This window comes from Eucyclogobius newberryi, unplaced genomic scaffold, assembly GCF_026437365.1.
Source record: "Eucyclogobius newberryi isolate DKJ021-1_F unplaced genomic scaffold, fEucNew1.0.hap1 SCAF_5, whole genome shotgun sequence".
Classification (NCBI taxonomy): Eukaryota; Metazoa; Chordata; class Actinopteri; order Gobiiformes; family Gobiidae; genus Eucyclogobius; species Eucyclogobius newberryi.
In genome coordinates, this window is record NW_027316167.1 from 31,095,992 (window position 1) to 31,123,909 (window position 27,918).

At 39.8% G+C, this 27,918-nt stretch overlaps 1 protein-coding gene and 1 long non-coding RNA gene across 2 annotated transcripts in view; both read left to right on the top strand.

The window, feature by feature from the left end:
- Positions 1-5,280, top strand: part of adamtsl3 (ADAMTS-like 3) — a 194,906-nt gene extending 189,626 nt beyond the window's left edge. The window contains exons 10-14 of the mRNA XM_072465424.1: positions 1,131-1,269; positions 2,005-2,055; positions 3,593-3,803; positions 4,554-4,701; positions 5,192-5,280. Of these exons, the coding sequence (XP_072321525.1) occupies positions 1,131-1,269; positions 2,005-2,055; positions 3,593-3,803; positions 4,554-4,701; positions 5,192-5,280 (638 nt within the window). The remainder of the gene's footprint in view (positions 1-1,130; positions 1,270-2,004; positions 2,056-3,592; positions 3,804-4,553; positions 4,702-5,191) is intronic.
- An 8,611-nt stretch (positions 5,281-13,891) lies between these two features.
- The window catches only part of LOC140381380 (uncharacterized), a 355,558-nt gene continuing 341,531 nt past the window's right edge, over positions 13,892-27,918 (top strand). The window contains exon 1 of the long non-coding RNA XR_011931244.1: positions 13,892-13,979. This is a non-coding gene — a long non-coding RNA (uncharacterized lncRNA). The remainder of the gene's footprint in view (positions 13,980-27,918) is intronic.

The window sequence follows — 27,918 nt, forward strand, 5'->3', positions numbered from 1 at the left end:
CGACTGGGGACATCGCTGGGCGTTCGGCCTGGGGGCCCCGTATGGCCAGCGGCGGGCCTGGGACAAGCCCCCTGGAGTCGAGGACAGAGCGCTGACGCGTGTTGGAGCCTGATGTGGAGAGGAGCGTGTTCTGGAGCTGCTGAGCGATGTAGCTGGACCCGGGTGTCAGCGTGATCCGGTGGAGACGCTGTGGCGCGGGAGGAGCCACGTGAAGGAGACGTCCCGACGCTCGATGCGGAGGAGAGGCGCCGCGGCGTGCGCGGAGCGGCTGATGATTTTCTGGTTCCTGCCGCGGGGCGCGCGGCTGGTGGATGGGAAGCGTTTCGAGCGAAAGTGAGGAGTCCTGTAATGAGAGAACGTGGCGAGCCGCTCAGCTCTTCCACCGGGTCAGTTGGAAGAGAGGAAAACGGAGGGTCATCTGATTTGAACTCTGACATAATATCAGTCGCAGTACGGTTTGAGCGGCCGAGCCATCTGCCTGAGGGCTTAAATGCGACCGCCTGGTGCTGATTGGAGCGGGGAGGAGTCACTTGAGAGCGTTGATTGGGGATGAGGAGCAGGTGCGAGGGCCATGGTGCAGACGCCCCCTGACCTTTCACCCTCCTTCTTTGGCCAGGAAAAACTGCATAACCTCTTTGGGATAAGCACAGAAACCTGGGAGAGTCCACGGTGAAGTGAGGGATCTGACTCTCACAGACGGACAGGCGGAGCTTGAGTGCGATAATGTCGCTGGGGAGAGGGGTCCTTCCATGGTGGCCTTGACGTAGATGGGTGGAGTTAGGTCTTTCAGGCTAAATTTACGCAGGCTTCATTTGCACAGGAGACCAATTTTATAGTAGCAATTATATTTGCCCAAAATTTGAAAAAAATAAATTAAAATAAGTATAACCATTAAAAATTAATCTTAAAACAAGTAATTTATGTTTGATGGAATCTGTAATTGCTATCTTCATTGTAGATATTAAATATATATCATAGTATAGAAAAAGATTATATTATCATAATGAGTCAAAACAACCCAAATTTAATTTTGCCTGTCAAAACGTTTTTCCTTTATTTACAGCACTGAATTTTGCTGAAAATTGCTAAATTTTGCTGAAAATTGCTAAATTTTGCAACTGTGTTGCCAGGTTACCAGTTAAACTCAGCCGAGTGCGTGGACATCCGCTCAAACCAGAGCGTCCCGGAGCACCATTGCACCAACTTCCCTGAAAACACCAAACCCACGCCCAGACTGAGGGAGTGCAGCGAGGAGCCCTGTCCCGAGAGGTACGCCACCATCACCAGTGGTCCATTTAGGGTGGAAAAAATGATGTCATTCACTCATCATCTTCAGTTTTTTGTTTTGAACACAACGAACCCTGGATAGTATTGACTCTGTATCTGATCTTAACATTGATGTGAGCAAGTGTCCTGCCCTGGGATCTAGAAGTATTTAATGAAAGGCGCATGACGTATGTTTTTGCTGGTGGGTCCGCCTTCTGCTTGTCGCTTGGAAATTACTTTCTTTTTTTTTTTTTTTTTTTTTTTTTTTTTTATTTATTTATTTTTAATTTATTTATTTTATTTATTTATTTATTTTTTTTTTTTTTTTTATGATTTAATTTATTTTATTTTATTATCACAGCTCTGAAATGGCCTGTGATTGGTTGACCTCACCTCGCGCCAAGACTTAACCTTGACGCCATCTGACTCTGCCCCAGGCTCAGACCGCTCACTGTCCAAATCCTCGGCTTTTCTTTTGGCTTCCAGCAAAAAACAAAACGTGAACAGTTTATTAACTCCAGAACCCTGGATCGATGTGGAGCCGGATCAATAGGCTAAAGATGTTGGTCTGAAATGCTTGATTGGCATTTTAAATCTAAGGTGTTCGCAAAATAAGCGTAGATGTCAGAATAGTGCTCCGTCAGCAATCCAGGAGGCGCTGTCCACATGTCCTTCTGCGCTGGATAAACCTTATTTAACCTTAAACTCTTAAACTTGTTTTTGTTGTGTCTCCCGTAGCGATGGATTCAAAGAGGTGATGCCCTATGATCACTTTCAGCCACTGCCTCGGTGAGTGATCGCAATACAAAATATATCTGACAGAACCTAAAAATGACTGGAACAGAACAGCTTAAATGTGCATTTTCACACACTTTGATCTAATTATTATACAATTTAATATGTTAGGGTTGTTTTGTTGCTGTTTCATGTGTATATATATATATATATATATATATATATATATATATATATATATATATATATATATATATATATATCTCCATATCCATATCCATCCAGGCTGTTGCCCCCAAACTCTGGAACGATCTTCCGCTCCCCCTACGGTCACTGGACTCAGTTACTGCTTTTAAGGGTCAGCTTAAAACCTTTTTATTTAGTCAAGCCTTTTAAATGCACTTGTTTTAGGGACTGATTTTACTGTATATTGTTGTATTGTTTACTGTAAGTTTTTTGTGTTTTTATTGTTTTATTCTGTGTTTTGTGAAGCACTTTGTGACCTCTGTCTGTGAAAGGTGCTATATAAATAAAATTTACTTACTTACTTATATATAAATCATAACCAACAAATAAAAGAATAAATACCTATTCCTTGTCCTCACAAACCCTTTGGCACCTCGTTAATATTTGTATGCATGAACTTTCTAAGCACGTGCACGGCTTTTGAACAGGTTTTTTCAGAGGATAAAGTGAAGCTGAGGCAAACCTCCAAAGTGCAGTCAATCAGAGCACCGCTTTCGGCTCTTACTTCTAGCTTGGCGAAAGATTAAATACTTTATTATTAGATTTAGACTGCGCAGCGGTCTGATTTTAAGATAGGTTAAAAGAACATTTATTTGTCCCACAGTGAGGAAATTGCAAAGCACAGTTTAAGGACAGCACAGGAATCGAGACTATCCAAAATATATTTGATTAATTGTCTAGACAAACAATTATATCTATTGTAAGTTCAGACTTTTTAAATATATTTTTACCCAAAAAAGTTTGAAATATTGTGACTGAAGGCTTAGATGGACAATATTTACAAAAGGTAAGTGTAAATCCAAAATTCTTTTATTATTTGGTATTATATGGTAAAAAAAAAAAAAAAAAGATTATTTTCAATTTTTTTTTACTCATTTACAAGAAAAAGTACTAGTATGTTTATAATGTTAGACAGATGGGCAGATCGATACTTTAATGATCCCAAAGTAAATTCAAATGCAGTTGCAGAAAAAGTTCCACCGTACGTCTTTGTATCTCAGTCAAACTGTTGTTGTTGTTGTTGTTGTTGTTGTTGTTGTTGTTGTTGTTAAGATAAAGATACGCCTTTATTTCTCTTCAGTGTTGCAACACAAGTAGGTACAGAAGTAAAAGAACAGAACTTATAGAAAGCTTTAAAAAAAAAACTGTCTTAATAGCAAAGTTCTTATAAAAAACCTCTTATATTCTTAATTAAAAGTGACAAAATAATAATAATAATAGTAGTACAAAAGTAACAGTCTTATTTACAGCAGTTATATGGACGGAGAATATTGCACCAATATGATTGGCATTATGTCAGAGTATTGCACATGATTAAGTCAGTAATTGTTGTTGTTGTTGTCAGTTGGGAGGCAGGTCCGTGGACACGCTGCTCAGTGTCCTGCGGAGAGTCGGGCGGGTGGCAGGACCGCAGTGTGCAGTGCGTGGAGGAGGACACCAGAGGGCAGCTGTCTCCACTCCAGGACTGGAGGTGTGGCCACTCCCCTCGACCAATCACGCGACAGATCTGCAACACCTTTGCCTGTCCACAGTGGGTTGCTATGGAGTGGTCCCAGGTCAGTTTTGTGTACCCCGACACACTATGCAGGTCTTTCTTGAAAACGTCTTAAGGAAGGAAGGAGGCAATTGTGTGTTGAGAAAAGAAGAACACTGTTCTTCTAATAGGAATGATGGTCTGATCAGACCTCCCCTCAGTCTACAATAGCCTCATAAGACCGTGACAGAAACCAAACCAGGCAAATTCTTATGAGGTTCTTGAGGAAGTGTTGGCCAGACCTAAATAGTCTATGAAAGTGTAATTGTCAGACTTGTAAACAAGAGCAGGGCAAGACAGGACCATTTTGAGCAGGAGAATATATCTGCTGCTGCTCTGATGCATTTTCATCAGATTGAAACTGACGTACAGATGAAAGGCCAAATGTCTTAATTTTTTAAACCTTTGAAACCTTTCTCATGGACCACTCGAAAAGAGAGATTACATCGACTTGATAAAAGTGTAACAGAACAGAAACAGAAAATGCTGTGACTGAAATACAGAGAAAAAGTATTTTCTTTAAAAAATCTTACACATACGACTTTTGACGTAAATCGTCCATATTGTGTTATTGTTTGATACGCTCTGCGGAACTGTAATGTGTTAGAAGACCATATTTTTTACCCCTCACACTGACAATTGTGGATCCCTCTGCCGCAGTAATGTGAAAATAAAACTGTACAGTTAATAAAGTATAAGGTTTGACTGCCGACCCTTGTGCCAGGGTGAATATTGTGCAGATTTCTTCAGTTTTGTTTCGCTTGTATTGCAGTGCACAGTGACTTGTGGCCGAGGCTTGCGGTATCGCGTAGTTCTTTGTATTGACCACCAGGGGCAGCATATCGGAGGCTGCGATTCATCAGCCAAACCACATGTAAAAGAAGACTGTCTGGTGCCCATCGCCTGCCACAAGCCGAGAGGTAAGACGGCTCCCAGTGGTTTACAGACCCTTTTGGCGATTGGGAAAGAGGCCAGTACAAAGAAGCGGATGACACAAACCTCACCGACGATCAAGGACTGGACCAAAATTGTAATAAACTTCAGACAAATGGAAAAAAAAATGGATTGGAAAATTTGGAAATGGACAAATCTGATAAACTTTAGACTAAATGGGACTTGACTATTGGAGTTACTGGGCCTTAATTGAACTCATCATTTATTTTCATTTTCATTTTTATTTTTGTTTTTGTTTTTGTTTTTGTTTTTATTTATTTTATTTATTTTTTATCATTATTATTTTCATTTTTTAAATATTTTTTGCTGTATTTATTTTGTAGTTGTATGAAACACATTTCACAGTGTCCAGAAAAGAGTTAATCAAAAGGATGGATAACTTTAATGCAAACTGCTAACACAATACTTTTAACCAGACGTATTAAATGTGACGATATTTGTGTCTTTCTGTGTCAGAGTCCGTCCCGGTGGAAGACAGAGAGCCGTGGTTAAAACAAGCCCAAGGTTTGGAGGAGCGCCACATCGCCACCGAGGAGCCCACGTGAGAAAAACACTTTATTACTGTCATTACAAACGATTCAAGGCCCGCGCAGCTACTTGCTTTTGTCATTAACCTGAAGGACAAATTGTGTCTAAGCTAAATGTCAGTTTTGTGTAAATTGGTTCGTTTGGATTCATAAACGTAGCTTTTATTTTTATTTTTTATTTTTTTTGAGTGTCTCTTGGACTGAAAACACTTGCGTTATGGATCTAATTAGCCTTTGTCTCTTTGGAAAAATTCATTCATTCAAAATAATCAGCAGTATTAGTATCACAGTAAGAATAAGATACTATTTTATTTTATCAGCTAAATCCCCAGCAAAAACAGAAAAAAACCACACCAAAAAACAACGTATACTTTAAATACTATAGTACATCACAACATAATTACATACGTAGAGCTTGAAACACATTTTCCTTCAAAGACAATAAATCATTACCTCACATTCACTTTTAAAGGCGTATCTCAAATTAAAGTTTCATTATGTGATTTTCTGTCTCTATGGAGATGCTGTCACTTTGCCCTGAATGTTACACGCACTGAAATGAACTGATCTATCTCCATGGAGACAAGCAGATGACAGGTGTAAAGTTACATAGTGCACCTTTAACATGAGCGACAAACACAACAGTGGTTATTTGCTTAGGTCGATGTCTTTGTTTGAATTCTTGCCAATTGCAAGTTAATTTATTAATCTGCTGCGTCTTTGTTGATTTATTCATCTCTTTTACTGAACATACACTCGCTGACAGCTTGTCCCTCCCTCCCCCCGACCCCCCCGCTCTGTCTATGAGCTGTTGTTTACCCACGCTGCCTGGTTCATCTTCATATTAATAAAGCCTATCCTTATCTCCCCCACACTGCTGGGAACAGAGGAGCTGGACTCAGAGTGCATTTTTATGTGGCCTCCCCGGGCTCGGCAAACATACGGAAAAAGCATCTGCTGCAGCCCACTTAAAGCATCCGTCCACAAAGACTACACGGAACCAGGAAAGGCAAATCGACATTACGTTCGGCGTGGGAGGAGGCAATATTTGTGCAATATTAGACAGCGTGCGGTTAATTAGAAGCGGTTAATCATGATTTAACTTTGCTTTTTGTCTGCTTGTTAGTTTGTATGCTATTGAGTCAAAAGGTTCATTTGTCAACCATGGTATGCCTCGGGGGAAACTGTCAGGAGCACGGGGGCCACCACGGTGCAGCGCTGGGGGACCCATCTTCAGATCCTGAGCTTTAGGATATTAATTAGGCGACTGTACATATGATGCAATTAAAAATACTTTTCACATAGACATAAAAGGGCTATAAAAGAAAAAGAAGAAATCCATACAATAAATACACATCATACACACATGCGTTGTTCATACCGTTGTCCCTTCAGTAGCACCTCGCGCTCACTTCCATCTGGAGTTGTGAACCACCCGGGACCTTCTCGAGATCTTTTAATAAACGTTTAGTGCCTTGTTTTGTAAATGAAAGATAAAATGGTACTAAGACCAAATTTGTGCATTCATGTTCCCGTGGTATTAAAATGATTTGTTTATTTTAAAACTTTGATTAAGGTGTCATTCGTGGGCTCTGCTTTTTCTGTAAAGGGGCGTGTCTCGTTCAAGTGCTCTAATGAACCTCCGCTCAGCTGCGAAGGAGACCTCACTGAGACTTTAATGGCGGTGGGGAGGAAAAGGGAGGAGGAACTGAGGAAAAAGAACCATTTCCCAGCCCCTGGTCCTGTCCCAAACCAGCTCCTCCCCCCGTCCCCTTCAAACACTTGCTGTGACATCCCCTTCTCAGCTGAACGACGGCCTCTTCATCACTTTGTACAGCACTCAAACTTCTTCTTTCTCCACCAAATGGCCTATTGTTTTTGTATTTTGTCTCTATATATTTTGACTGTTTGAAATAAATTTAAAATCCCTCACACCATGACATTCATATTGAGTCTTTGATCTGTGCAGATCCAGATCAGCTTTAGTTCACATTTTACAAGTGAATAAAAGATGCCAAACTTTTAAATATTGCTTCTAATATCTTTTCCAGTTTTAATAAATGCATAATTTGTGTCTGTACAATTTTATTTTTATTTTATTTTAAATGCTTACATTACCACATGAAATGCCTAAATTACACAGTTAAACGGTGTTTCACAAGTCTGAAGGTTAGGGTTAGGGTTAGGGTTAACCTTCCGACTTGTGAACCTTCCTACTTGTGAACCTTTGGACTTGTGAACCTTTGGACTTGTAAACCTTCGGACTAGTGAACCTTTGGACTTGTGAACCTTCGGACTAGTGAACCTTTGGACTTGTGAACCTTCGTACTAGTGAACCTTTGGACTTGTGAACCTTCGGACTTGTGAACCTTCGGACTAGTGAACCTTTGGACTTGTGAACCTTCGGACTAGTGAACCTTTGGACTTGTGAACCTTCGGACTAGTGAACCTTTGGACTTGTGAACCTTCGGACTAGTGAACCTTTGGACTTGTGAACCTTCGGACTAGTGAACCTTTGGACTTGTGAACCTTCGGACTAGTGAACCTTTGGACTTGTGAACCTTCGGACTAGTGAACCTTTGGACTTGTGAACCTTCGGACTAGTGAACCTTTGGACTTGTGAACCTTCGGACTAGTGAACCTTTGGACTTGTGAACCTTCGGACTTGTGGGGTGGAACGTCTTAATGAACACTGAGCTACACTGGTGTGGGGCGGCTCTCTGGTGTCACACACACCTGTTCAGGGCCTATTGTGGCTGAGCGAGTGGCAGGGGATTGGGCGAGGGAGTAGCACTGACAGTATATTAAGGAGTAGACACTGGGAAAGGGCCAGTATTAGCCCTGTTTGTTCTTCTACTCTTCCCAGGTTCGTTCCGGGGCCGTGGTCTCCCTGCAGCGCCTCCTGTGGTCCCGGAGTGCAGACTCGAGAGCTGAAGTGTCAGGTGCTTCTGTCCTTCACTAAAACTGAAGTGGATCTTCCAGAAGAGGAGTGTGGAGAAGAGCGACCCCAGAGGCAGAGAGTGTGCAGCCTGGGCCCCTGTGGAAGCATCAGGACAGGGGCCTCTCTGGGGCCAAATTACCCCAGGACAGAGCTCCACAGCTGGGACCACAGAGGCTTCTCCGACTGCTCAACCTCGTGTGGCACTGGTGAGGGCACTTACACTATAAACTACAGAGCTTAGAGGCCACAGCAGATTCATAAACTCAGAATATATTTCAATTCTGTGTAAAATAGTTAAGGTAATAGAAAAATGTATGTACAGAAATGAATTCAACATTTCTTTTAGCTTCCTTAAATGAATGTAAAGAAATGTATTACATGTTTTTCTTCATGTGTTCACATCCAAATAAGGCATTTCATTTCAAACTGCCTAAATTGCACATATTTGGGACATTTAAACCTTAAACATTTCTGGAACCAGGTTTAGATTTCTTCTCATTTTGCCTTATTGTTCGGAGTTTTAAGAAATCATTCTTAGAATTATATATCAACAAATGCTTTTGTACAATCCATTAAAATCGTGTTAAGTACAAGATTGTAGTGTAAATGTTGGAGCTACTTTAACCCATTATATTTATGTATTTCTGTGAGAAAAATGCTTTTTGACAAAACGGCCCTTGAAGTTACAACTTCCCATATAAATCTATGGATTAAAGTAAATAATAAAATATCTTTAGGTGCAGATTGGACATTGTTGTTTCAGTGTAGTTCACAATTATTTTAACAGTGAAATTTAACATCTAAAAACTGACAAAAAGTTCTTGTTTCTTGGGTTCATTGAACTTCATACTGTAGTTATACTGCATGTGATGTTTTGTGCAGGTAAACAGTCGGCCGTAGTGAAGTGTGTGAACCGCAGACAGGGCAGCGAGGTGGACGACTCTCTCTGTGACGTGTCCAGTAAACCCACAGCAATGATCCGCATCTGCAACCCTCAACCGTGTCCCCCCAGGTCAGGACCCCCTACACCTCTGATGGCTTCATTCAATACAATGTGGTCATCTTTTATTTCAGTTTACGTCTGATTTTTATTATTCATTTATTTGTACTGATATTTAGGTTGTGTTAAAGAGTAAAAAGCTAGCTTGAAGTTGCACTTTTGGTGTTACCTTTTGTGTCGTGGGTCCACCATTTGTCACTATAGAATATTTCCTTGTAATTGAATTCATACATGATAGATGTGTTTCATTGCTAAAATAAACCTTGGACATACATGACATCCTGCTGTATGTGAGGTCAACTATCCACTGATCTGGGGACTTCTTATATTGTAACTAACAAGAAGCTGAAACCCAAACATAGCACAAAGTTTGGTCCATTATATCTTTTTTTCACAGTTAAATGTTTTAGGAGATAGGAAAAAATATGCTTAACAATTATTCATGAATGGAGTACACACGCTTTCTAAAATGTACTTACCTCCTAAATAAATGTCTGTAGCTGCCTGTAACAGATATCTATTCACCGGTGTAAACTTTAAATGACTTACATCCGACTTTTCCGAAAACGGCTCTCCTTTTGTATAACTTTAATAGATGTGTTTGCTCGCCGTCCAGAAAACCAGATCGCATTTCTCTCTCTCAGTCTAACCAGATTGAAACCTAAATACGAGGTGATGTGTTTGTTTGGGAACTTCAAAGTGTCTTCAGGGAATCCAGCAGCAGAGAGAAGAGAACAGATAACATCGCCTAAACAATCTAAATTACACCACAATCCGCGGAATTAAGGATGTGATTCGTAACGTGCACAACAGCAGGTGGTTCCAATCGTGTGAGGAAGGAAGCGAAACAAGCAGAGAAAATGTGGAGAAGTGAGGGACTTAACAGAGTAGGTCACATAAACGCAGCATAAACAGCAGGGAGTTTCAAGAAATGGGTAAATGAAGTTATATTTATATAACACCAGCCAAAAATCAAGATAACACATTTGGCAACGCTTGGTTTGATTGTGAAAATATTCTACTGTGAAAAATGTATGTCAAAAAACTCTAAATCCGGATGATAATTGTTCCTAAAAGCAGCGCCGAAGCCACAGATAACTTGAATAAGTGTTGATACTGAGAACAAATCACCTTGATAGGACAAAGTTGGACCTTTTCTGGTTGGTTTTAGTATGATCTTGAGCCATGTCAGGAGTACTGTAGTATAAAGTACATTCAAGAAACTGTAATTACTTTAACTGTCTTACACACCACCAAAGGAAAATGTGGCTTTTTAAGTTCAAACAGGAATATTTCAGGTCCAAATTAGGGCTAAACCAGGTCTTAAGTAGGACTATACCATGACCACAGTTGTTTTAACTGAGAAATTACTCAAGGAAAAGCAAAAATGTGATTAAATGTACTCTGAATGAAGTAAACACGAGAACTGACAACATGGAACTGATACAAATGTAGGTAGTGAATTTATCTATAGGGTTTATACCCACACAAAATCAACAAAAACTACATTTAGTGAATTTAAATTTCTTCTCTGTTAATAGATGTAAAATAGTTCTTATATGTTATATTCTGTTGCCTCGTAGTGAAAAACACCAGCTCACATCAGGCTAATTTACTTTTTAGAACCTTGACCATTTTGTTTTGTTGCCTCTAATGACAACTACAAATATTTCTGTGCTGAATTGCCTCCATTCGAGTTTTTTAATTATTACGGTACTCTTAAAACAAAACACCAATTATAAGCTATCTAAATGTTTTTTTGTTTTTTTTAAACAAAACTTTACATATGAACAGAGCGAGAGACAAATTAACAAGAAGACACAAAACATCCAAAGACTAAAATAAAATAAATTACGGCATTAGAGATGTCAAGATTATTGGGTTAATCAGTAAACTTGAATATTCAGGCCACAATATAATTGTAAGAACCAAAAAATAATCGTGACTATTTTAGAAGCTAAATTAAGTATTTTTAATTAAATCTATAGTCCAAAAAATAGACTTACATTTAAATAAATGGTTTTATCTGGCTGTTATTGTCACATATAACTTTATTTTGTCTTTCAGATAGTTCAATTTGATAAAGCCGGTCACAAACTGGAGGAAAAGTAACCACAGGAATGAAAGAAAACTTAATATTTTACTGTTGGCATCATTACATCCCTATACGGCATAATTATTTACATTATTTATGATTTATTTTACATTATTTACCAGGCAAAACATCAAGAAACAAGAACTGTGTGGGACCTTTTACATTACCTGTGCTGCTCCACGGACAGAATGGAGAAATCATTATACGTAAAGCAATTAGACTGTGTAATGTATCCTTATAAGAGAAGGGAAATCAGGGGAAGAGTCATCTATCTATCCATCTATTTAAATGTTAGCAATGCAAATAGTGTTTTTTCACATCAGTGCCAGCAAGAAAGTGAAGACAGTTTTATTATACCCTTTTGTTTACAGCCAGAGCACCTCAGAGCACTGCCATTACCTCGATGTGTAAACTTGAAACACTCGATGATCACAGTAAAACGCCATAGAGTGGCAATTGGAACAAAATGGCCCCCGCCGATGATTACGGGAGGATGCATTTCTGTGGTGAAAGCCTCAGCTGTCGGCCATGTTCTTTTCACCTGTCAGAGGAATTGTGCGTGAAAGAGCTCAGATATAATGACACGCCGCTCCTATCAAGGATCTTACAATAAAATACAGTATAATGGGTTTATTTCATTGCTCAAAGAAAGTCAAAAAATGGCGACTCTTTGTTCTTCATGACAGGACATATAATGGTGAATACACTAATCGCACTGTTAGAAGGGCTTGGGTTTCATTCCTGGATAATATGGTTATTTTTCTGTCTTACTGAACCATATGTACAAAATGTCCAAAGCGTTTAAAGGTGCACTGTGTGACTATTCAGGTGGGTATATTGCACCTGCATGTCTTCATGGAGATGTTCTTGCTTTACCTTGAACCCTTTAACTTACGCTAATTACACTTAAACTCCCTTAATGATGGTGTCACTTGCTTGTCTTCAGTTTAATGCCATACTGTGGAACATTCCAGACAAAAAACATAACATATCCTGGTGAACCCTACACTGGAAATGTTACTTAGGCTATGTTGCACCTTTAAATATTTTGATTTGCTTCTCATCAAGATGATTAATTAACCAGAGAGCAGAAAGTGTTGATTACAATTTACACTTAAAATAAGATCTAGTTGTAAATCTGGTAAAAGAAGTGTTTTTAGGTCTTCTTCATATTATCTATTATCTCTTTAATGCATGCCTTATTTGATTTGATATATTTTGCTATATTATTGTTCATCGTTGTATGTTGCACCGAATCACCAAAGCAAGTTCCTAGCCTGTGATTACTGTTCACTTTTCTGCCTCTGCTTCTGATTATAAGCCTGGTGAAGAAGTCAATGCTATGAACATAATCACTTTAAACAGCTTTCTAAATGCATATACTGTAATCCCTGTGTTTGGTGCATGTAAAGGGTCAGATCTGTCATGAATCCTTGGTTTCATGTTGTTTGTGTCCTCCTGCTCCCCTGCTGTTGACAGATATCTGGGCTTTTATCACCAGCTGAAGGCAGTTTGTTTGAGCACACATTTGATCATGTCGCTCGGGTTTTCTCGACTAAAAATGCAGACTCTTTTCATCACCTGCTGTTTGCCTGGAATGATCAGAAGAGACACTCCTCTGATGTGGAACGAGTCCTGCCTCCATTTAAAATATTTTGTGGTTTAGTTGAAAGTATTTATTTCAACACTCACTCACAGGAACATTTTTTTTTATCAATTTACACTGACTTTCCTTTAATATAGAATGTAAAATAACGGTGGACTTTATTCTTGCTCCAGTACATATGCATATGTATATATGTATTAATATGTATGTAAAATCACTGTCTGCAACTAATAAGAGGGCGGTTTATTCATCGCAAAACAGGACATGCACAGTTTGTACGCTTTAATGTGACAGTAAACCTCACACTGGGGTTTGAAAGTTGTGGTGATTATTTAAAATGCTCAAAATGCATTAGGCAAGCGAGCAATGAATTTGGATGGAAATGTAGTTTAGAGAAACAAATTTAGAGCTGGAATTGTCCGGTTTCAGAGCCTATTTAGATCTTCCAAAATATTTAGGTCCTATTTAGGTCCTCCAAAAGCCAAGTGTTTCCTTTGGTAGTACTTCAACATTGACATCATTGTCATTGAGCACAGTTTGCAAACATAGGAACTTGTCTCTACGTTAAGGTGCAACATTAAACAATGAAGTGTTTATGAGTCCAACAGCAGAGGGAAATAAACTGTTCTTGTGGCGGAAGGTTCTGGTCCGGATGGACCGTAGCCTCCTGCCAGAGGGGAGTGGCCTCCTGCCAGAGGGGAGTGGCCTCCTGCCTGAGGGGAGTGGCCTCCTGTCTGAGGGGAGTGGCTCAAATAGTCCGTGTCCAGGGTGAGAAGGGTCGACTGTGATCCGACCTGCTCGTCCCAGAGCCCTGGAGACGTACAGGTCCTGCAGAGATGGAAGTCTGCAGCTGATCACTTTCTCAGCAGAGGCACAATGTGCTGTAGTCCCTGTTTGTCCCTGGCTATGGCTCCAGCGTACCACACGGTGATGGTGGGAAGGCTCCCACTTGAGGTCCTTGGTGAGGGTGGTGCCGAGGAAGCGGAAAGTCTGTCATGGTGAGGGGGGGCTGGGGGGCTGTGACTTTCCTGAAGTCCACGATCATCTCCACTGTCTTCTGGGCGTTGAACTCCAGGTTTGTTACCGCTGCACCAGGACACCAGCCGGTCCACCTCGCTCCTGTAGGCAGACTCATCCCCGTCCGAAATGAGCCCGATGAGCGTGGTGTCATCAGCAAATGTGATCAGTTTTATGGAATCGTGGCTGGAGGTGCAGCAGTTTGTGTACAGGGAGAAGAGCAGAGGAGAAAATACATAGCCCTGTGGAGCTTCTGTGCTGATAGTCCGAGTGTCTGACACATTCTTCCCCAGCCGCACGCAGTGCGTCCGGTCAGTCCGGAAGTCAGTGATCCACCTGCAGGTGGAGCTTGTCCTGGAGCAGAGCAGGGAGGATGATGTTGAATGCCGAGCCGAAGTCCACAAACAGCATTCTGGCATAGGTTGGAGTGCCAGGTTGACGGCCTCGTCTGCAATACCAAGCGCTCAAATGACTTCATGACTACTGACGTCAGTGCCACAGGTTTGTAGTCATTAAGTCCAGTAATCCGGGGCTCAATAAATGAAGAGTAGCACTGATCTACATCTTACATCTATTCAATCACAAGCGTTTTATTGTGACTTTGATCTTATTGTGATGTGCTGTGGCTTGTCGACAATAAAGACAAAATAACCATAGTCCCATTTGGAAGACCTTTCTATCACACAGACGGTGGCAAAAATGTCAAACAAAAAACAATTTTGCAACTAGTGACTAGTCGCTGACTAGTCGTCGACTACTGAAATAATTGTTAGCCCTACTCGTTGATTAATCAAATGTAGCTGGTTTATATTTTCTCTAGTTGTCGTTTTTGTCCCAACAGCCTTTTCATTGTATTCAAGAAACTGTGACGATTTAAGGACTGGACTGACACTATAACTGACACTATAACTGACACTATAACTGACATAGGTACAATTGAAGAAAATCACATACGGACTAAACCTGGAAATTTACAAATTTTTCATGCATTTGACGAATGGGACTTGTTTAATGGACCTTGTGTGAATTCATTTTTATTTATTTATTTTTTTGCTTGTATTAATTCATACTTTTAAATGTATATATTTATTTCATTTATTTCTGTAAATATTGACAAAACGAATACCAATCCGATACTGTGTGACCTCTTGATCCATAAACAAATATGCATAAAACATAATCAATGTGTAATTAGCTAGTTGTGTTGTAATGGCAAATCTGTCATTGTTCAAGCATGAAGGCAATTCCATAATGATCTGACCTCAATGAGAAGCAATGGTTTGTATACTGGTTTGCTCAATGTAAGTCAATGAAATGAAGTTATACTCTAATTGTGCACAGTTTGAAGTAATTTTCCGAAAAAACAAACACAGCAGGGAACAAAATAACAAAAGGCAATGAGTAATTAGCCAGAGAGTGGCATTTTACATCATAACAAGTTCTGTGCACTCTCTAAAAATCATGAATAAAATAAATCTCTCAGTACGATGGTTTGGACTTTAAAGTTGATCAAAATTGAAGTAGAATCGAGATCCAATCGTTTCAACTCAGCTTTTCTTTTTGATCGAGAGGTTTAAAGCCAATTCTGAGACGGCGAAAGCAGATTTGGAGGCGAAGTCAGACTTTGAAGGCATCAAGTGTATGTTTTTTGTTTAAAAGGCACGGATTAAAAGTCTGGCTGGTTTATGTTCATGAAATTAAAAAAATATAATACTTTATTTGTTTTTAATGAGAAAAAAGTGATTGATATAACGGAAATAGTTGATTGATGTTGATGCCATGTACCAAAGGAAAATAACACATTTTTAATAACAATAGTAATTACTGTAATTTAGAAGATTTATTTTTGTAAAAGTACTTGTACTTCATTACATTGCATAACATAGAAGTTACACCAACAAACACAAATCACAGAATGCTGTTAAAAAATTAAAGTTTAATTGATTAAGTTTTTCATAAAACTCTGTTATAAACCTGAATAGCAACTAGTACCTGAGGAGTATGTTTCTTCTTCTTTTACTTTAGTGTGCAGCAGCAATTGTGCTTTATTATAGCTGCCGCATTAGTCCAAACATATTCCTCACTTTCTCACGTTTGCCGATCCTCACAATGATTCACTGTGATGAGTTTATTTGTGCTTTTCCCATCTTTCAGAAACCAGAGCGAGTTTGGTCCTCAACCTAACAGCAACTAGCATGCTAACAGCGCACTTCCTGTTTTTATGTGTGATAATTAAACGCTCTATAATTAGATGCAGGCCGCGCACAGTGGTCCCATTTTGACCCTAACAACTGCTTTTACAACACAATCTGTTCTGGAGCAAAACAAATTACATAGAGAAACTTTAACCCTGAAGCTGTACTTTTACTTGAGTATACAGTTTGAATCCCACTGCATGTTACCCAGACTTTCCCCTCGTAACGCTCTCTTCTGTGTCCGTTTTGCAGATGGGAGGTGACCGAGTGGACGTCCTGCTCCTCCTCCTGTGGAGTGGGCATCCAGACCCGGAGTGTGTTCTGCATGAAGCTGCTGTCTGCGGACCTCCGGGACGTCCTGACCGTCTCCGAGGACCAGTGCAAGGACTTCAAACCCCCCATCCTCCAGCCGTGCAACCAGCTGGACTGCCCCCCCGCCTGGGACACCGGGCTCTGGCAGCAGGTACACGCAGCTGCCTCGTTCAGTTTGGTTCTTTTTTCTTTTAAAGTGGGACAAACACTTTTGTTGTGAAGGTATTACTTTGCATATTGCTTTGTTCCTACACTGCCTGACCAAAAAAGAAAAGTCACCACTTGAATTCAACCAAGCAAATACAGTAGGTTCTCCTTCTGGAAGTGCTGCGAGTGATGATCTTTCAGCTGCAACACAGTATTTAAACCCAGTGGCATGTGGAAAGACGAATCCCGTGGTCATGGAGCAGATGTCAGTGTGTTTAAGAAGAGTCGAATCATTGGCATCGAGCAGAGAAAACATCTAAGGAGAAGCAGAAACTAATCTACTCCCGATCTGAACCCCAGAGAGTGTTTAGGACGAGCTGGAGAAGGTTTTGTGCAGTGGTCACTCTCTCCATCACCAATATAAGATCTGTGTAAGAAATAATGACACACTGGAATGAATGAAATCTTTTAATATTGCAGATGCTTATTGAAACAAAGCTAAAGGCTGTCCGATCAAATATTAGTGTGTGCCTTTTTCTTCTGTGGTGACTTTTCTTTCAGGTCAGGTGTTAGGTGTAATTACAACTGGATGAAAAAGGAACAGTGGGGACAATAGACGTTTGACAATAGATTGCTTAAAGATGCACCATGTAACTTTTCTCTGCGCTTGTCTTCATGTAAATATTTTGCCTGGAATGTTCCTAAAATTACAACGATACATTTATTGGGAGACATTATGAGTAATTGATGATGTTGTTTTTTTAAATGTGAATTTGAATAAATAATATACATATAATCTTTAATCAAAACTTATAGTAAAAACTACCTCAAAAAGATCTGATTAAATAAAAGTTACATTTAAGCACATTCGTAAGACAGACATTGTTGAAATATTGTCAGAATATATTTGAGGTAAGTCATAAAAATATATATAGTTGAGATATTCATTTTGTCAATATTGCCCACCCATAGGTATTTTTTTTTTGCTATAAAAAAGCAAACAAAAGAAAAACAAAAGTGTGGAACATTCAACATCTCTGTAGAAACAAGCAGTCTGCTGACCATCCTCCAGAAAAGTTACATTGTGCAACTTTAGTTTTTAGAATGTGCTACTTCCAGTTTAAAAGATATTTCTACAGGTAGTAAGGCTGGATGAAAAGTGTTACGTCTTAATAAGAATAACCTTCCTGTTTTGACCTTTTATTGATTATTTTTTTAGTTTAACTGTTCATATTCTAATGTTCTCGCAAAATGTTTCTGTGTGTGTTTAAAATGTGCCTGATTTTTTAAACATAATCAAAGATTACAATTGCAAAAATGTCCCCAAAATCATTCAGGCCAAACTAATGTGGACTCTGTTGAAAATACTGCTTTCAACTGAACTCGATGACATCCATCTCATTATCAGTTATTTCTTGCTAATTTAATCTACTTATTCAGGGCTTTTATATTTTACAAAACAGTCATGCAAATTATAGGGCTCTAGCTGATGTTTTGAATATTTGTACTTTATCAAAACATTGCAGGGTTTAGTGAATTTTTCATTTAGGTTTATTTGAGCTAAAACAATATCCCTGTTCCATTGTGCCGTGCGAGCGGTCCGAACGTTTAAACCGCCCACGACGCAGATAGAACCCTGTAATTCTAATCCATCTTTAAATGCCCCCAGTGCTCCCAGTCGTGCGGAGGAGGGGTGCAGTTTCGTAAGGTCGTATGCAAACAGCTGCTGTCCACCGGGGCCTACAGGACTCTGAGGGACAGCGAGTGCGGAGCCGAGCCGCCCGACAGCACCCGCACCTGCGCCAACACCGACTGTGCCCCCTTCATCAGAGCAGGGGACTGGGGCAAGGTGAGCGAGGTGTTAAAGAATACCCCGAAACTACGGTGGCATTGACTGTTTCTCCATGGGTTTCAGAATGATAAGAAATGACCTTTGCCACTGTGATTTACAATTTAAAATACAAATTTTGCAAATAACAAGAAGCTGGAAGCCATGAATGAAAAGGTGCACTGTACATCTTTTCTGGTGGAGGGTGCGCCACCTGCTTTAGGGCAGCACAATATTAAATACAGTTGCGATATTGCTGTTAAGTTCTGCGATAACGATATTATAGTGATATTTAATGTCGGTGTAATCCCTCATTCGTCCAGGCGTGTTCCATTGTAGAAAAAGCTTCAGTTGTAGTCATCTGGACTACGGAGCCTTTCCACTTCAGGAAGGCTCCGCCCAATGGGCTGGACTTACCACAGAATAATACAAATATCGGAGTTCTCGACCTAAATTCTTTTATTGACAATGACTCTTGGATGAGAGTCGAAACGTCTAATTTTTCTAACTGAGTCCAGATGACTACAACTGAAGCTTTTTCTACAGTGATATTTAATATTCTTTTGATTCAATAACTGTTGTCAAACGCTGTAAAAAAATAATACTTAACAGGGACAAAACAGAGTCTAAATTTAGGCTGAATTATACTCAATAAGGGACATTTTCATTTGAGAATATTAGAAGACGAACCTTGGTATAATTTTTTATATTTAGTTTGTTATCAATGATTGCATTGTCCTACTTTTGTGTTTGTGCAGCCTTAACCTGTTGGTCTCCATGGACATGTTATTTACTTTGCCTAGAATGTTCCATAGTAGAGCATTATACTTATTTACTGTAGGAACGCTTGTTTTTCCAAGTTATTTTTGACAGATAAAAATATAGTACCGGTAATTGATTGAATACAAAATAGATCAATTTAAGAACATACACTCCACCAGATCATGTTCGAATAAATGTACTAAATGTACTGTACATGTGTCCAGCTGAGACCATTTAGCACTTGATTTCATTTAATAGACATAACATTATTTTATTTAGTCATTAGTTTGTTTTAATAATACATTTTACCAACACAAAGTCACCAAAGTTCTGCTCAGACTATAACACGAATAAATAAAATCCACAACTTAACATCACATAATGGCCAGAAAGTTAGCAAATTCTTAAAAAGGTAATGATTTATAAGAAAATGTTCAAATGAATACATTACACAATGAAAAAAAAGAATAATCATCGTCGTCGTCGTCGTCGTCGTCGTCGTCATATTAATAATACATCAAACTTATAAAGTGCTTTTTTGGACATTGACAGAAGCTCTCCTGTTGTGTGGTTTAAATAGTTTATTTTGTGTTGTCAGTGCTCGGTCTCCTGTGGTTTGGGAGTCCAGCGCAGAGAGCTGCAGTGTCAGCAGCTCAGCGCCCCAGACCAGCTCCTCACTCTGACCTGGGACAAGTGCTCCGGACTGTCCTTACCTCCGCTCATACGCACCTGCCACATGATGGCCTGCCCCAGTAAGAACCCACTCACACAAAACTTACACACGGCAAAAAAATAATACAATTAGAGTTGATTATGTGGATTTCAGACTGGAATGTTCTGAATATTTTGCTTCGACGGCCAAATGCACGAGGCAGTTTACGGTTTGTGTCAGTCCAAGTCTGGATAAATATGGTCAAGGTGAGGATAAGTAAATAACATTTTAAAAAAAAGATAAAGTACTTACTTTAATGTCTAACTAAATAACAACAACAATAAAATATATATAATATATAAAGTGGCACATTGCAGTCAGACAAAAAAAACTGATAACAATAGGAACTCTAATTATTAATGTATTTTATACCGTGATAAATAATAAAAATACTTTTTCTTTCAGTTTTTAAAAATAAAACACAGAACAAGAAATACAAATAACAAAATAAAATGCAAGCACATATTATCCACCTTAAATCTTTTTCAATGCGCCTCATGTTAAATTAATGGAAATTCTAAGATGCTTAATGCTGAACTTTGTGTTCATTCTGACACTAATAATGTGACGATTGTCTTTACCAGTTGTAAAGCAGCATTTGATCTGACTTTTTTAAAGTTCGGTCTCGAGCATTATTTATCTAACAAATACAGAAGTTGCTTGTGACGTCTTTTTCTTACATAAAATATTTCAAAAATGCTTTAAATGTTGGCATTTTACTGTATGTTTTATCCTTTACTTCTTGCTGACTTATCTCCCTGTTCATGGTCCTTTCCTCCCTTTTATACATTTATTTCCCTTTGTAACCACCAGAATTCCTCTGAACTACAAGTGATTCATTACAAAAGCTTTGTGAAACACAAACGCGTAATAGAAACAGTGCTTTTGGGGCTTTGCTGGCATTTATCAGATCAACCAGCCGTGCACTCTCCAAAATTCACAGACTACAAAAGGAGGCTTAGTTTAATAGAACACTTGCGCTATGTTTCTGACAAATGGCTTATTTTTCTCAGGTACCAGATTTTTTTCGAATGGCTAACACCGAGCCGATTGGAGCCTCTTTTTTTTCTTTTTCTTCCTGCTTCACAATGGCAGCCGAGGTCGGAGAGCTCAGGGACTTGTTAATGGGACAGGAAAAGCCGAGAGATGGGACAAAGGGCGGCCTTGCTGATACACAACTTTAAACGCTGATTGCTTTCTCTGTTGCGGCAGTTCTCAAACTTTAGATGACTTTGAGGTCTAAACCGGGACCAAAGTGAGATTAGCAGGGTCTTAATGAGAGCAAGGCCAGGGCTAAACCAGGGCTGAACACATGTGGTTAAAGGTGAATCTAAAACAGGTTAAAACCAGGACTAAGCCAAAAGTGATTGATAAGAGTTAAACCAGGATTAATCAGGGTAAACCAGAACTAAATCAAAACTGCGTCTAAAAAACTTACCAAGGACTAAACCAACACATGTCCAGCAATGCAAAGAATAAATGTTAATTTTTATATAAACATGACCAATCTATGTCCCCAGATGCCACCAAATCATGCTTTTACTGATAGCAATTGTAATGTTGTTTTGTTCTTAATTACGACAAAAAAACATTGGACATGATGACCAAGAAGTTGTTTGTGTCTTGTTTGTGTTGCAACTTTCAAAAAAATCCAGTGCGTTTAAATGTCTGCGTCCTCTCTCTTTGATCTAAACGGTCACTATTGAACGCCCACAACCTGCACCTGTCATGAATCAGAGCTAGTGCGGCCTCTGCAGATCAGTGAGGCTGGAATTATGCAGGTTCTTCTGACTAAGAGCTATGGCCCGTCTATGAACCAAGAAGGAGAAACACTTGGATGTGTCCTTTATCTTCAGGTTAAAATACAGCTTCAGTTTTGATTTTACTTTTTAAAACCGTTAGCATGAATACATAGCCGACCTTTAAATTAGCACTAAATTATCATAAACCAAAGCCTAAATATGAGTCTTAGAATATAAAACTCAAGTCAAACCCCAGTGTTAAATCAGATTGTCTAGGTTTAAAACCGAATCAGGCTAAATTAAGACCCAACCGGCCCAACCCTAAAAGATGCCAAGCCAAGTTCCAGTTTTGAGATGGGCCCCTGAGTGCTCTGTATTGCACCAGATCTCTGCTCCTGACGAGTTGCACTGGTTGTGGAAGAGTCTAGTCAAAGTATGCTGTACCATAACCAGATCCAGGACAAAGCCAGGGCAAAAACAGGCCAAAAACAGAACAATACCAAGTCTAAATCAGGTCAGGTCTAGTACGAATTATTAGGGGTGTAGTGAATAAAACGTAAATAAAAGTGTGGTGCTTCTACTGTAGTGCCATGGCTGCCCTGGGGTAGACCACCACCATCACACACCACATTCATACACAGGCAAAGTGGGTGAAATGTCTTGCCTAAGGACGCAACAACAGGACGCACTGGCTTCTGTTTGTCATTGTATTTGTGGGACTATGGTGGTGTTGACAGGGTAAGATAGTAGCTTTGAACTGCCATATTTCTACACATTATGGTACAAATTACCCACGAGGCTTTGATGCACTCCTTACCTTCAGATCCTGTTCCCACTTTGAACGTAAATTGTCCAGGGATTACGGTTTGAATTTGGAATGGCAGCTGGTCTTATTTGAGCTTTATATAGCGCACAGACACTTCCTGTGTGAGTGTGAAAGTACAGCAGCTGCTAATGTAATGCTAATGAGAGCAGCGGAGGCTCTGCTTTGGGTCAGCACCAGAGATATGACTGTGATTATACTTTCAAAAGTGAATCAGTCTTCAACAACATTTGTGGACTCGAAGAAATAATGAAGCATAATGAACTATTCAGTACAATATTAGCATATCAAGAGTCATTTTATTTGGGATTAATTCATTTGGGAAATGTCATGTTTGCAAGAATTATAATATTTTAGATTGAATGCAAATTAATCATCATTTATTTTTATTGTTCGTTTTTGTTTTGTTTCAGTTAAAGGTCTTTTTATTATATTATATATTTGTTATTATAATAATGCATTAGTGCATGCTATATGATCAATTTACAATATTGAGCAGTATTCAAAAGAGTGGATACGAGGAAAACGAGCACACGTCCGCACTTACCTGGGATTTATCTTTCTAACGTGAACTCACTTTCCAACAACCTGGATGAGCTGGCGCTGCTGATGAGACGAGACAGAGACTTTTCTTCATCTCCTGTTTTGTGCTTCATGGAGACGTGGCTCAGCGGGTCGGTCCCGGACTGTGCCGTGGAGCTGGAGGGATGATCCTCTCGCACAGACAAAGGGATCTCTCCGAAGGAAAACACGAAGCGGAGGAGTCTGTTTTTACAGACATGTGTTGACAACGCCTGGTCTTCAGATGTGACTGTGGTCTCCAAACACTGCTCTGAAATATCTTTTCATTAGCTGTAAACCATTCTACTCTCCACGTGAGTTTGCCTCATTTATTCTGGCCGCTGTTTACATCCCACCGAGTGCAAACGTGCAGGAGGCCCGGCACGCAGACCAGGGTTTGAGCAGACCTTCTCGGACTCCATGTTTATGATCCTGGGCGATTTTAACAAGGGGAATCTCAGCCATGCCAAAGAAGCCAAAGCACAGACAGTTTATTAAAGTCCCGACCAGAGAGCAGAACACGCTAGGGCATTGCTACACTACCCTCAGCAAGGTCTTTCACGCCGTGGCCTGAGTCGCTGTGTCACTTTAACAATTATTCAACCAATACTATTCATGCACTGTTCACTTTCTGCCTTCACTTTCCGACCACCTGTACATTTTTGTGTAAATATCTGTGTACATACCGAGACAAGTTTATTTTTTACTTTATTTTATTAGTAAATTCTTAATTTATGCACGCCACATTTGATTCTTTAGATTATTATTTAATTATGCATTGTTTTATATTGCACCTTAATGCCGAGTCAAGTTCCTGGCACATTTAGTAAGTAATAATGCAGATGATCAAACATTACCCTCAAAAAGGACTATTTTAAGAACTGGTTAAATGCACGGTTAAAAATATCTCTTAAATGTCATACTTCTGCTTGTTGTTTTTCCTTTTCTAACCAGAGCAAAAGAAAGCGATGCAGCCATTGGCCCCGCTGCGTTACCCAATCAGAAACCAGCAGAGGCAAGTCAAACGACCCACCAAAGCCTACGATCCACATGTGAAACGGTGCCCTTCACTCCTGAGCCGCCACGCCATCTACATCCAAACCCAAAAGGTAAACCGGCTGCAGCTCACCATCGGGGGGCACTCCTACCTCCTCCCCCGCACCTCTCTGATCATCCGCTGTCCCGTCGAGAGCTTCCCCAAATCCTCTGTTAGCTGGTACAAAGACAGGAAGGCCATTACCGCCTCCAGAGGGATGAGTTTTACCAAGTCCGGGGCGTTGAAGATCCAGCATCTGGCACCGGAGCATGTGGGCGTGTACAAGTGCGTCGCGGGGCCCGCCTCTGATATATTCACTCTGCAGCTGATCGGGAAGAACAGCAGTGTTAAAGGTGAGCGAAGAAGTGATAGTAACTCATGTAATGTAGTAGTGTAGTACAAACAACAATACTGTCATAAAATGAGCCGTAGGGAGTGAAGGAGCAAGGATAGGATCAGTGTGGAATTATGTGTAAGGGTTTTCAAGGCACTGTTACATATTACAGATATTTACAAATACAGATTTGAATTATTTGCTAAGTATCCCAAATAATTCATGGATTAAACTTGTTTTAACTTTGGGTAGAGAACTAAACGAAAGGTGTACTTGACAGCAGATTGGGGTAAATCCAATGTGTTCTGTTTTTACTTTTACCTTTTTTTATGTGTGCTGATCAACAACAAGTTGATAATTGAATGCAAAGGAATTGTATATAAAAAACCACACATTTTAAACTTAAAGGACACATATTATGCAAGGTTTACTTTTCCGAGCCTTATAATGTTGCCTAATTAAAAACATTCTTGAAATTGTATTTAACTTGTCACATTTTTATTTAATTTATCCTGTGTATGAGGTTATGTCGCTTCGAGCCTCAAATGATTCTCCATTTGAATTTTCCCCTGAAGTCCATAAATCCTCTCCACTCATTCTGAGCCTTACATTCATAGTTCATTCCGACTTCTGCCAGTAGACGACATGCTAACACCAAATCTCAGTGTATCAGATGGAAAGAAATGTGTTTTTTCCATATATAGGCATTATTTTAAGTTCTAACACATGAGACGCCAAAGAAAAGACACTCAAGAGCTTGTTTAAAGGCCAATACAGATGCATAATATGTGTTCTTTAATATTGCAGTAATTACAGTGCATGTCTGTCCACAGCACCCTCACCCTCCTCCAGCCCCCCGGCGCTGAGTTGGGAGGACTTATTACCGAGCTGCTGGACCCATTCGTCCAAAATTCTTCCCTGGGCTTCTGTCCCGGTGAAGCTGCTGCCCTCTGGAGTCCAGGAGGTGTCACTGCAGCCACAGCTGGAGGAGAAGCTGATTAACATTACTCTCCACGCCGACCAGAAGAATCTCGGACAGGAGCTCGCCGCAAAGCACGCCGCAGAGCTAATCGCCTCAATGCTCACCAACATGGCCCCCTCTCAGGTCTGGAGGAGAACTACAGAGAAAGGACAAGCAGATGGTAAATGGTTTTGCTAATCTACTAATGAAACAGATTAAGCGTTTTTGATAATTAAAGACATTTTAGGGATGAATCATACTTTGAAGCATTCTCAATGATGATTTATGCTCTACTGCGGAATATTATAGCCAGAGGAACAACATTTACATGGAAACAAGCCAAGTACGAGTCAGGTTTGTGGTGATGCAAGCCTGCTCACCATGAGGACACAGATTTTTTTTAAATGTAACCGTTATAAAAACACCCAAAATAAAAAATACAATAAAAACATTTTCAAATGTGTCTATATTCTGGCTAAAAAGCAACATGTGGACCTATGAAGTAATACATTGGCCTAAACCTTCCAAAGTGGTGCATCCCTACATTTGTTCATTCTTATTTATTTAGCCACCATCCAAAACAAATATGATTGTACCGATAACCAATTTTGACATTTTAAACAAGATATTTATCGCTACATGCTAAAGGATATGCTGATAATTTTGTTCACAAATTTGACCAAAACGATTTAAAAGCCAATCTAACTGACTGTTGCTATATATTTGAGCATAACATAAGACACAACTTGATATTGGTATTCGCAGCATTATTACACGGTCATGCGTGGCTTTCCTGAATGATGAAATTGCATTATATCGATGTTTTTGGGTTATAATTCCTCATTATGTGGACTCATTTGAATGTATTTGAACCCTAGACTCCTTGTCACACTGGTCAGAGGCGTCCACAGTGGAGGCGCTGCCCGGTAAACCAGTGATAGTTCGACCAAAGCCCAAAGTTCCCTGGTCTCTACAGAAGAACTTAAACATCTCCATCGGACAGAACGGCCTATTGAGCAACACCACTCGCTCCGTCACCGTCCCGTGTCCCGCTCGAGGCGTCCCGAGCCCCAAAGTCATCTGGAGCAAAGATGGAAACCTGCTTCAGCGAAACAGCAGGTAATGTTAGTTCTGTGGTGAAAGTTCAAACCTGTGCATTCATTTATGTTATGTGTACTGCTTTAGGTCAGAAAAATCTGAATAAAATCATATAGTTTAATAAGTTTAAAGGTATTTATAAAGTGTTAGTCACTTAAAGAAGAATAAGTGCAAAAATAGCAGTAAAAATAAATAAAAAATATATTGTTAAATGCTCTTTTCAGTCCATAGACTTTACCTGTGCAAATACAAACAAAAGTATAGAAAGAACAGTAATCATACTTTAAAGCCTTGCCTTGATTATTTCATAATCTTTTAGGGCGATTTGGGCAAAGGGAAGTCATATCTAGCTTAAGATTAATGGTTTATACATAACTGTCTGGACTTTTCCTGAAGAAAAATTCATTATTTTAAGATCTTTCTCTAGCCATAGTCTATTTGGCATACAAACAGACAATTATATGTTGCGTGGAAGTGATTAGTGGTGGTTGTAAGTTGCCTGAAAAGGCAAGAACGACATACTGTGTCTGTATCATTATACAGATCGATATCGGTCAGGTCACTGGTTTCATCTCCCAAAGTTCAGACGGGTGTGATTGACAGGTGGAACATGCTCTGTATAAAAAAAAAAAAACAGGAAAGAGAGAAAGTAAATGATCGCTTCACATGCGTCAGGTGTTTCAGAGAACATGGTGACCAGACATGAGGGAGGATAGACTAGTTTGCATTATTGTGGAGCATTCCAGGCTAATCAATGCCATCTCCATGAGACAAGCGGGTGGCAGACCCTCCACGAGAAAAGTTACACAGTGAACCTTTAAATGCTCCTGTCTACAGCCATCGTGTTGGTCTTGCAGTTGGTCTAATGTAGTCGGACACATCTCCTCAGCAGGTTTTCTTCTTTTCCTCGCGGCAGACTCAGCGATGACGCAGCAAAACACAAAATATACTTCCACTAATGGAGAGGGGAAAGTGAACAGGCAGCAGGTTTTTGGGAAGCTACAGGAAATGATCTGAATCTGGGACACTGACTCTGAAGCTGAAAAAGAATATCCTCACACAGGCAGAAGGGAATGACTTATGTATTAAGAGGAGAGCAAAGGCTGCACATTGGAAGAAAAACAGTAAATGTCCTTCAAGGTGACTATCATTTGCATTGCTGTATTCATTTAGCCTAATCTCCTCTGCTTGTGGTGTGCAGATTGTGTTTGTAGTAGTAGTTAGTAGGCCATAGGTTTGCCCATCAGCCAGAGGGTAGGTAGTTCGGTCCCCACTATTAGCAATTCATCCTGTCGCTGTGACCTTTACCCACAACCCACCATTTTATAAATGTGTAACCACCACCTTGTGTTTGTGGTTGTCAAAGGACCTAAAGTCTTTCGTATAACCCTTTGACCGTCCCTTGTTGCTTAGTTCACTGCTGTGTACTTTTGTGTTTACTTTGGCCTGAAATGATCCAGAGCGTGCCATTAAACTGATCATTTTA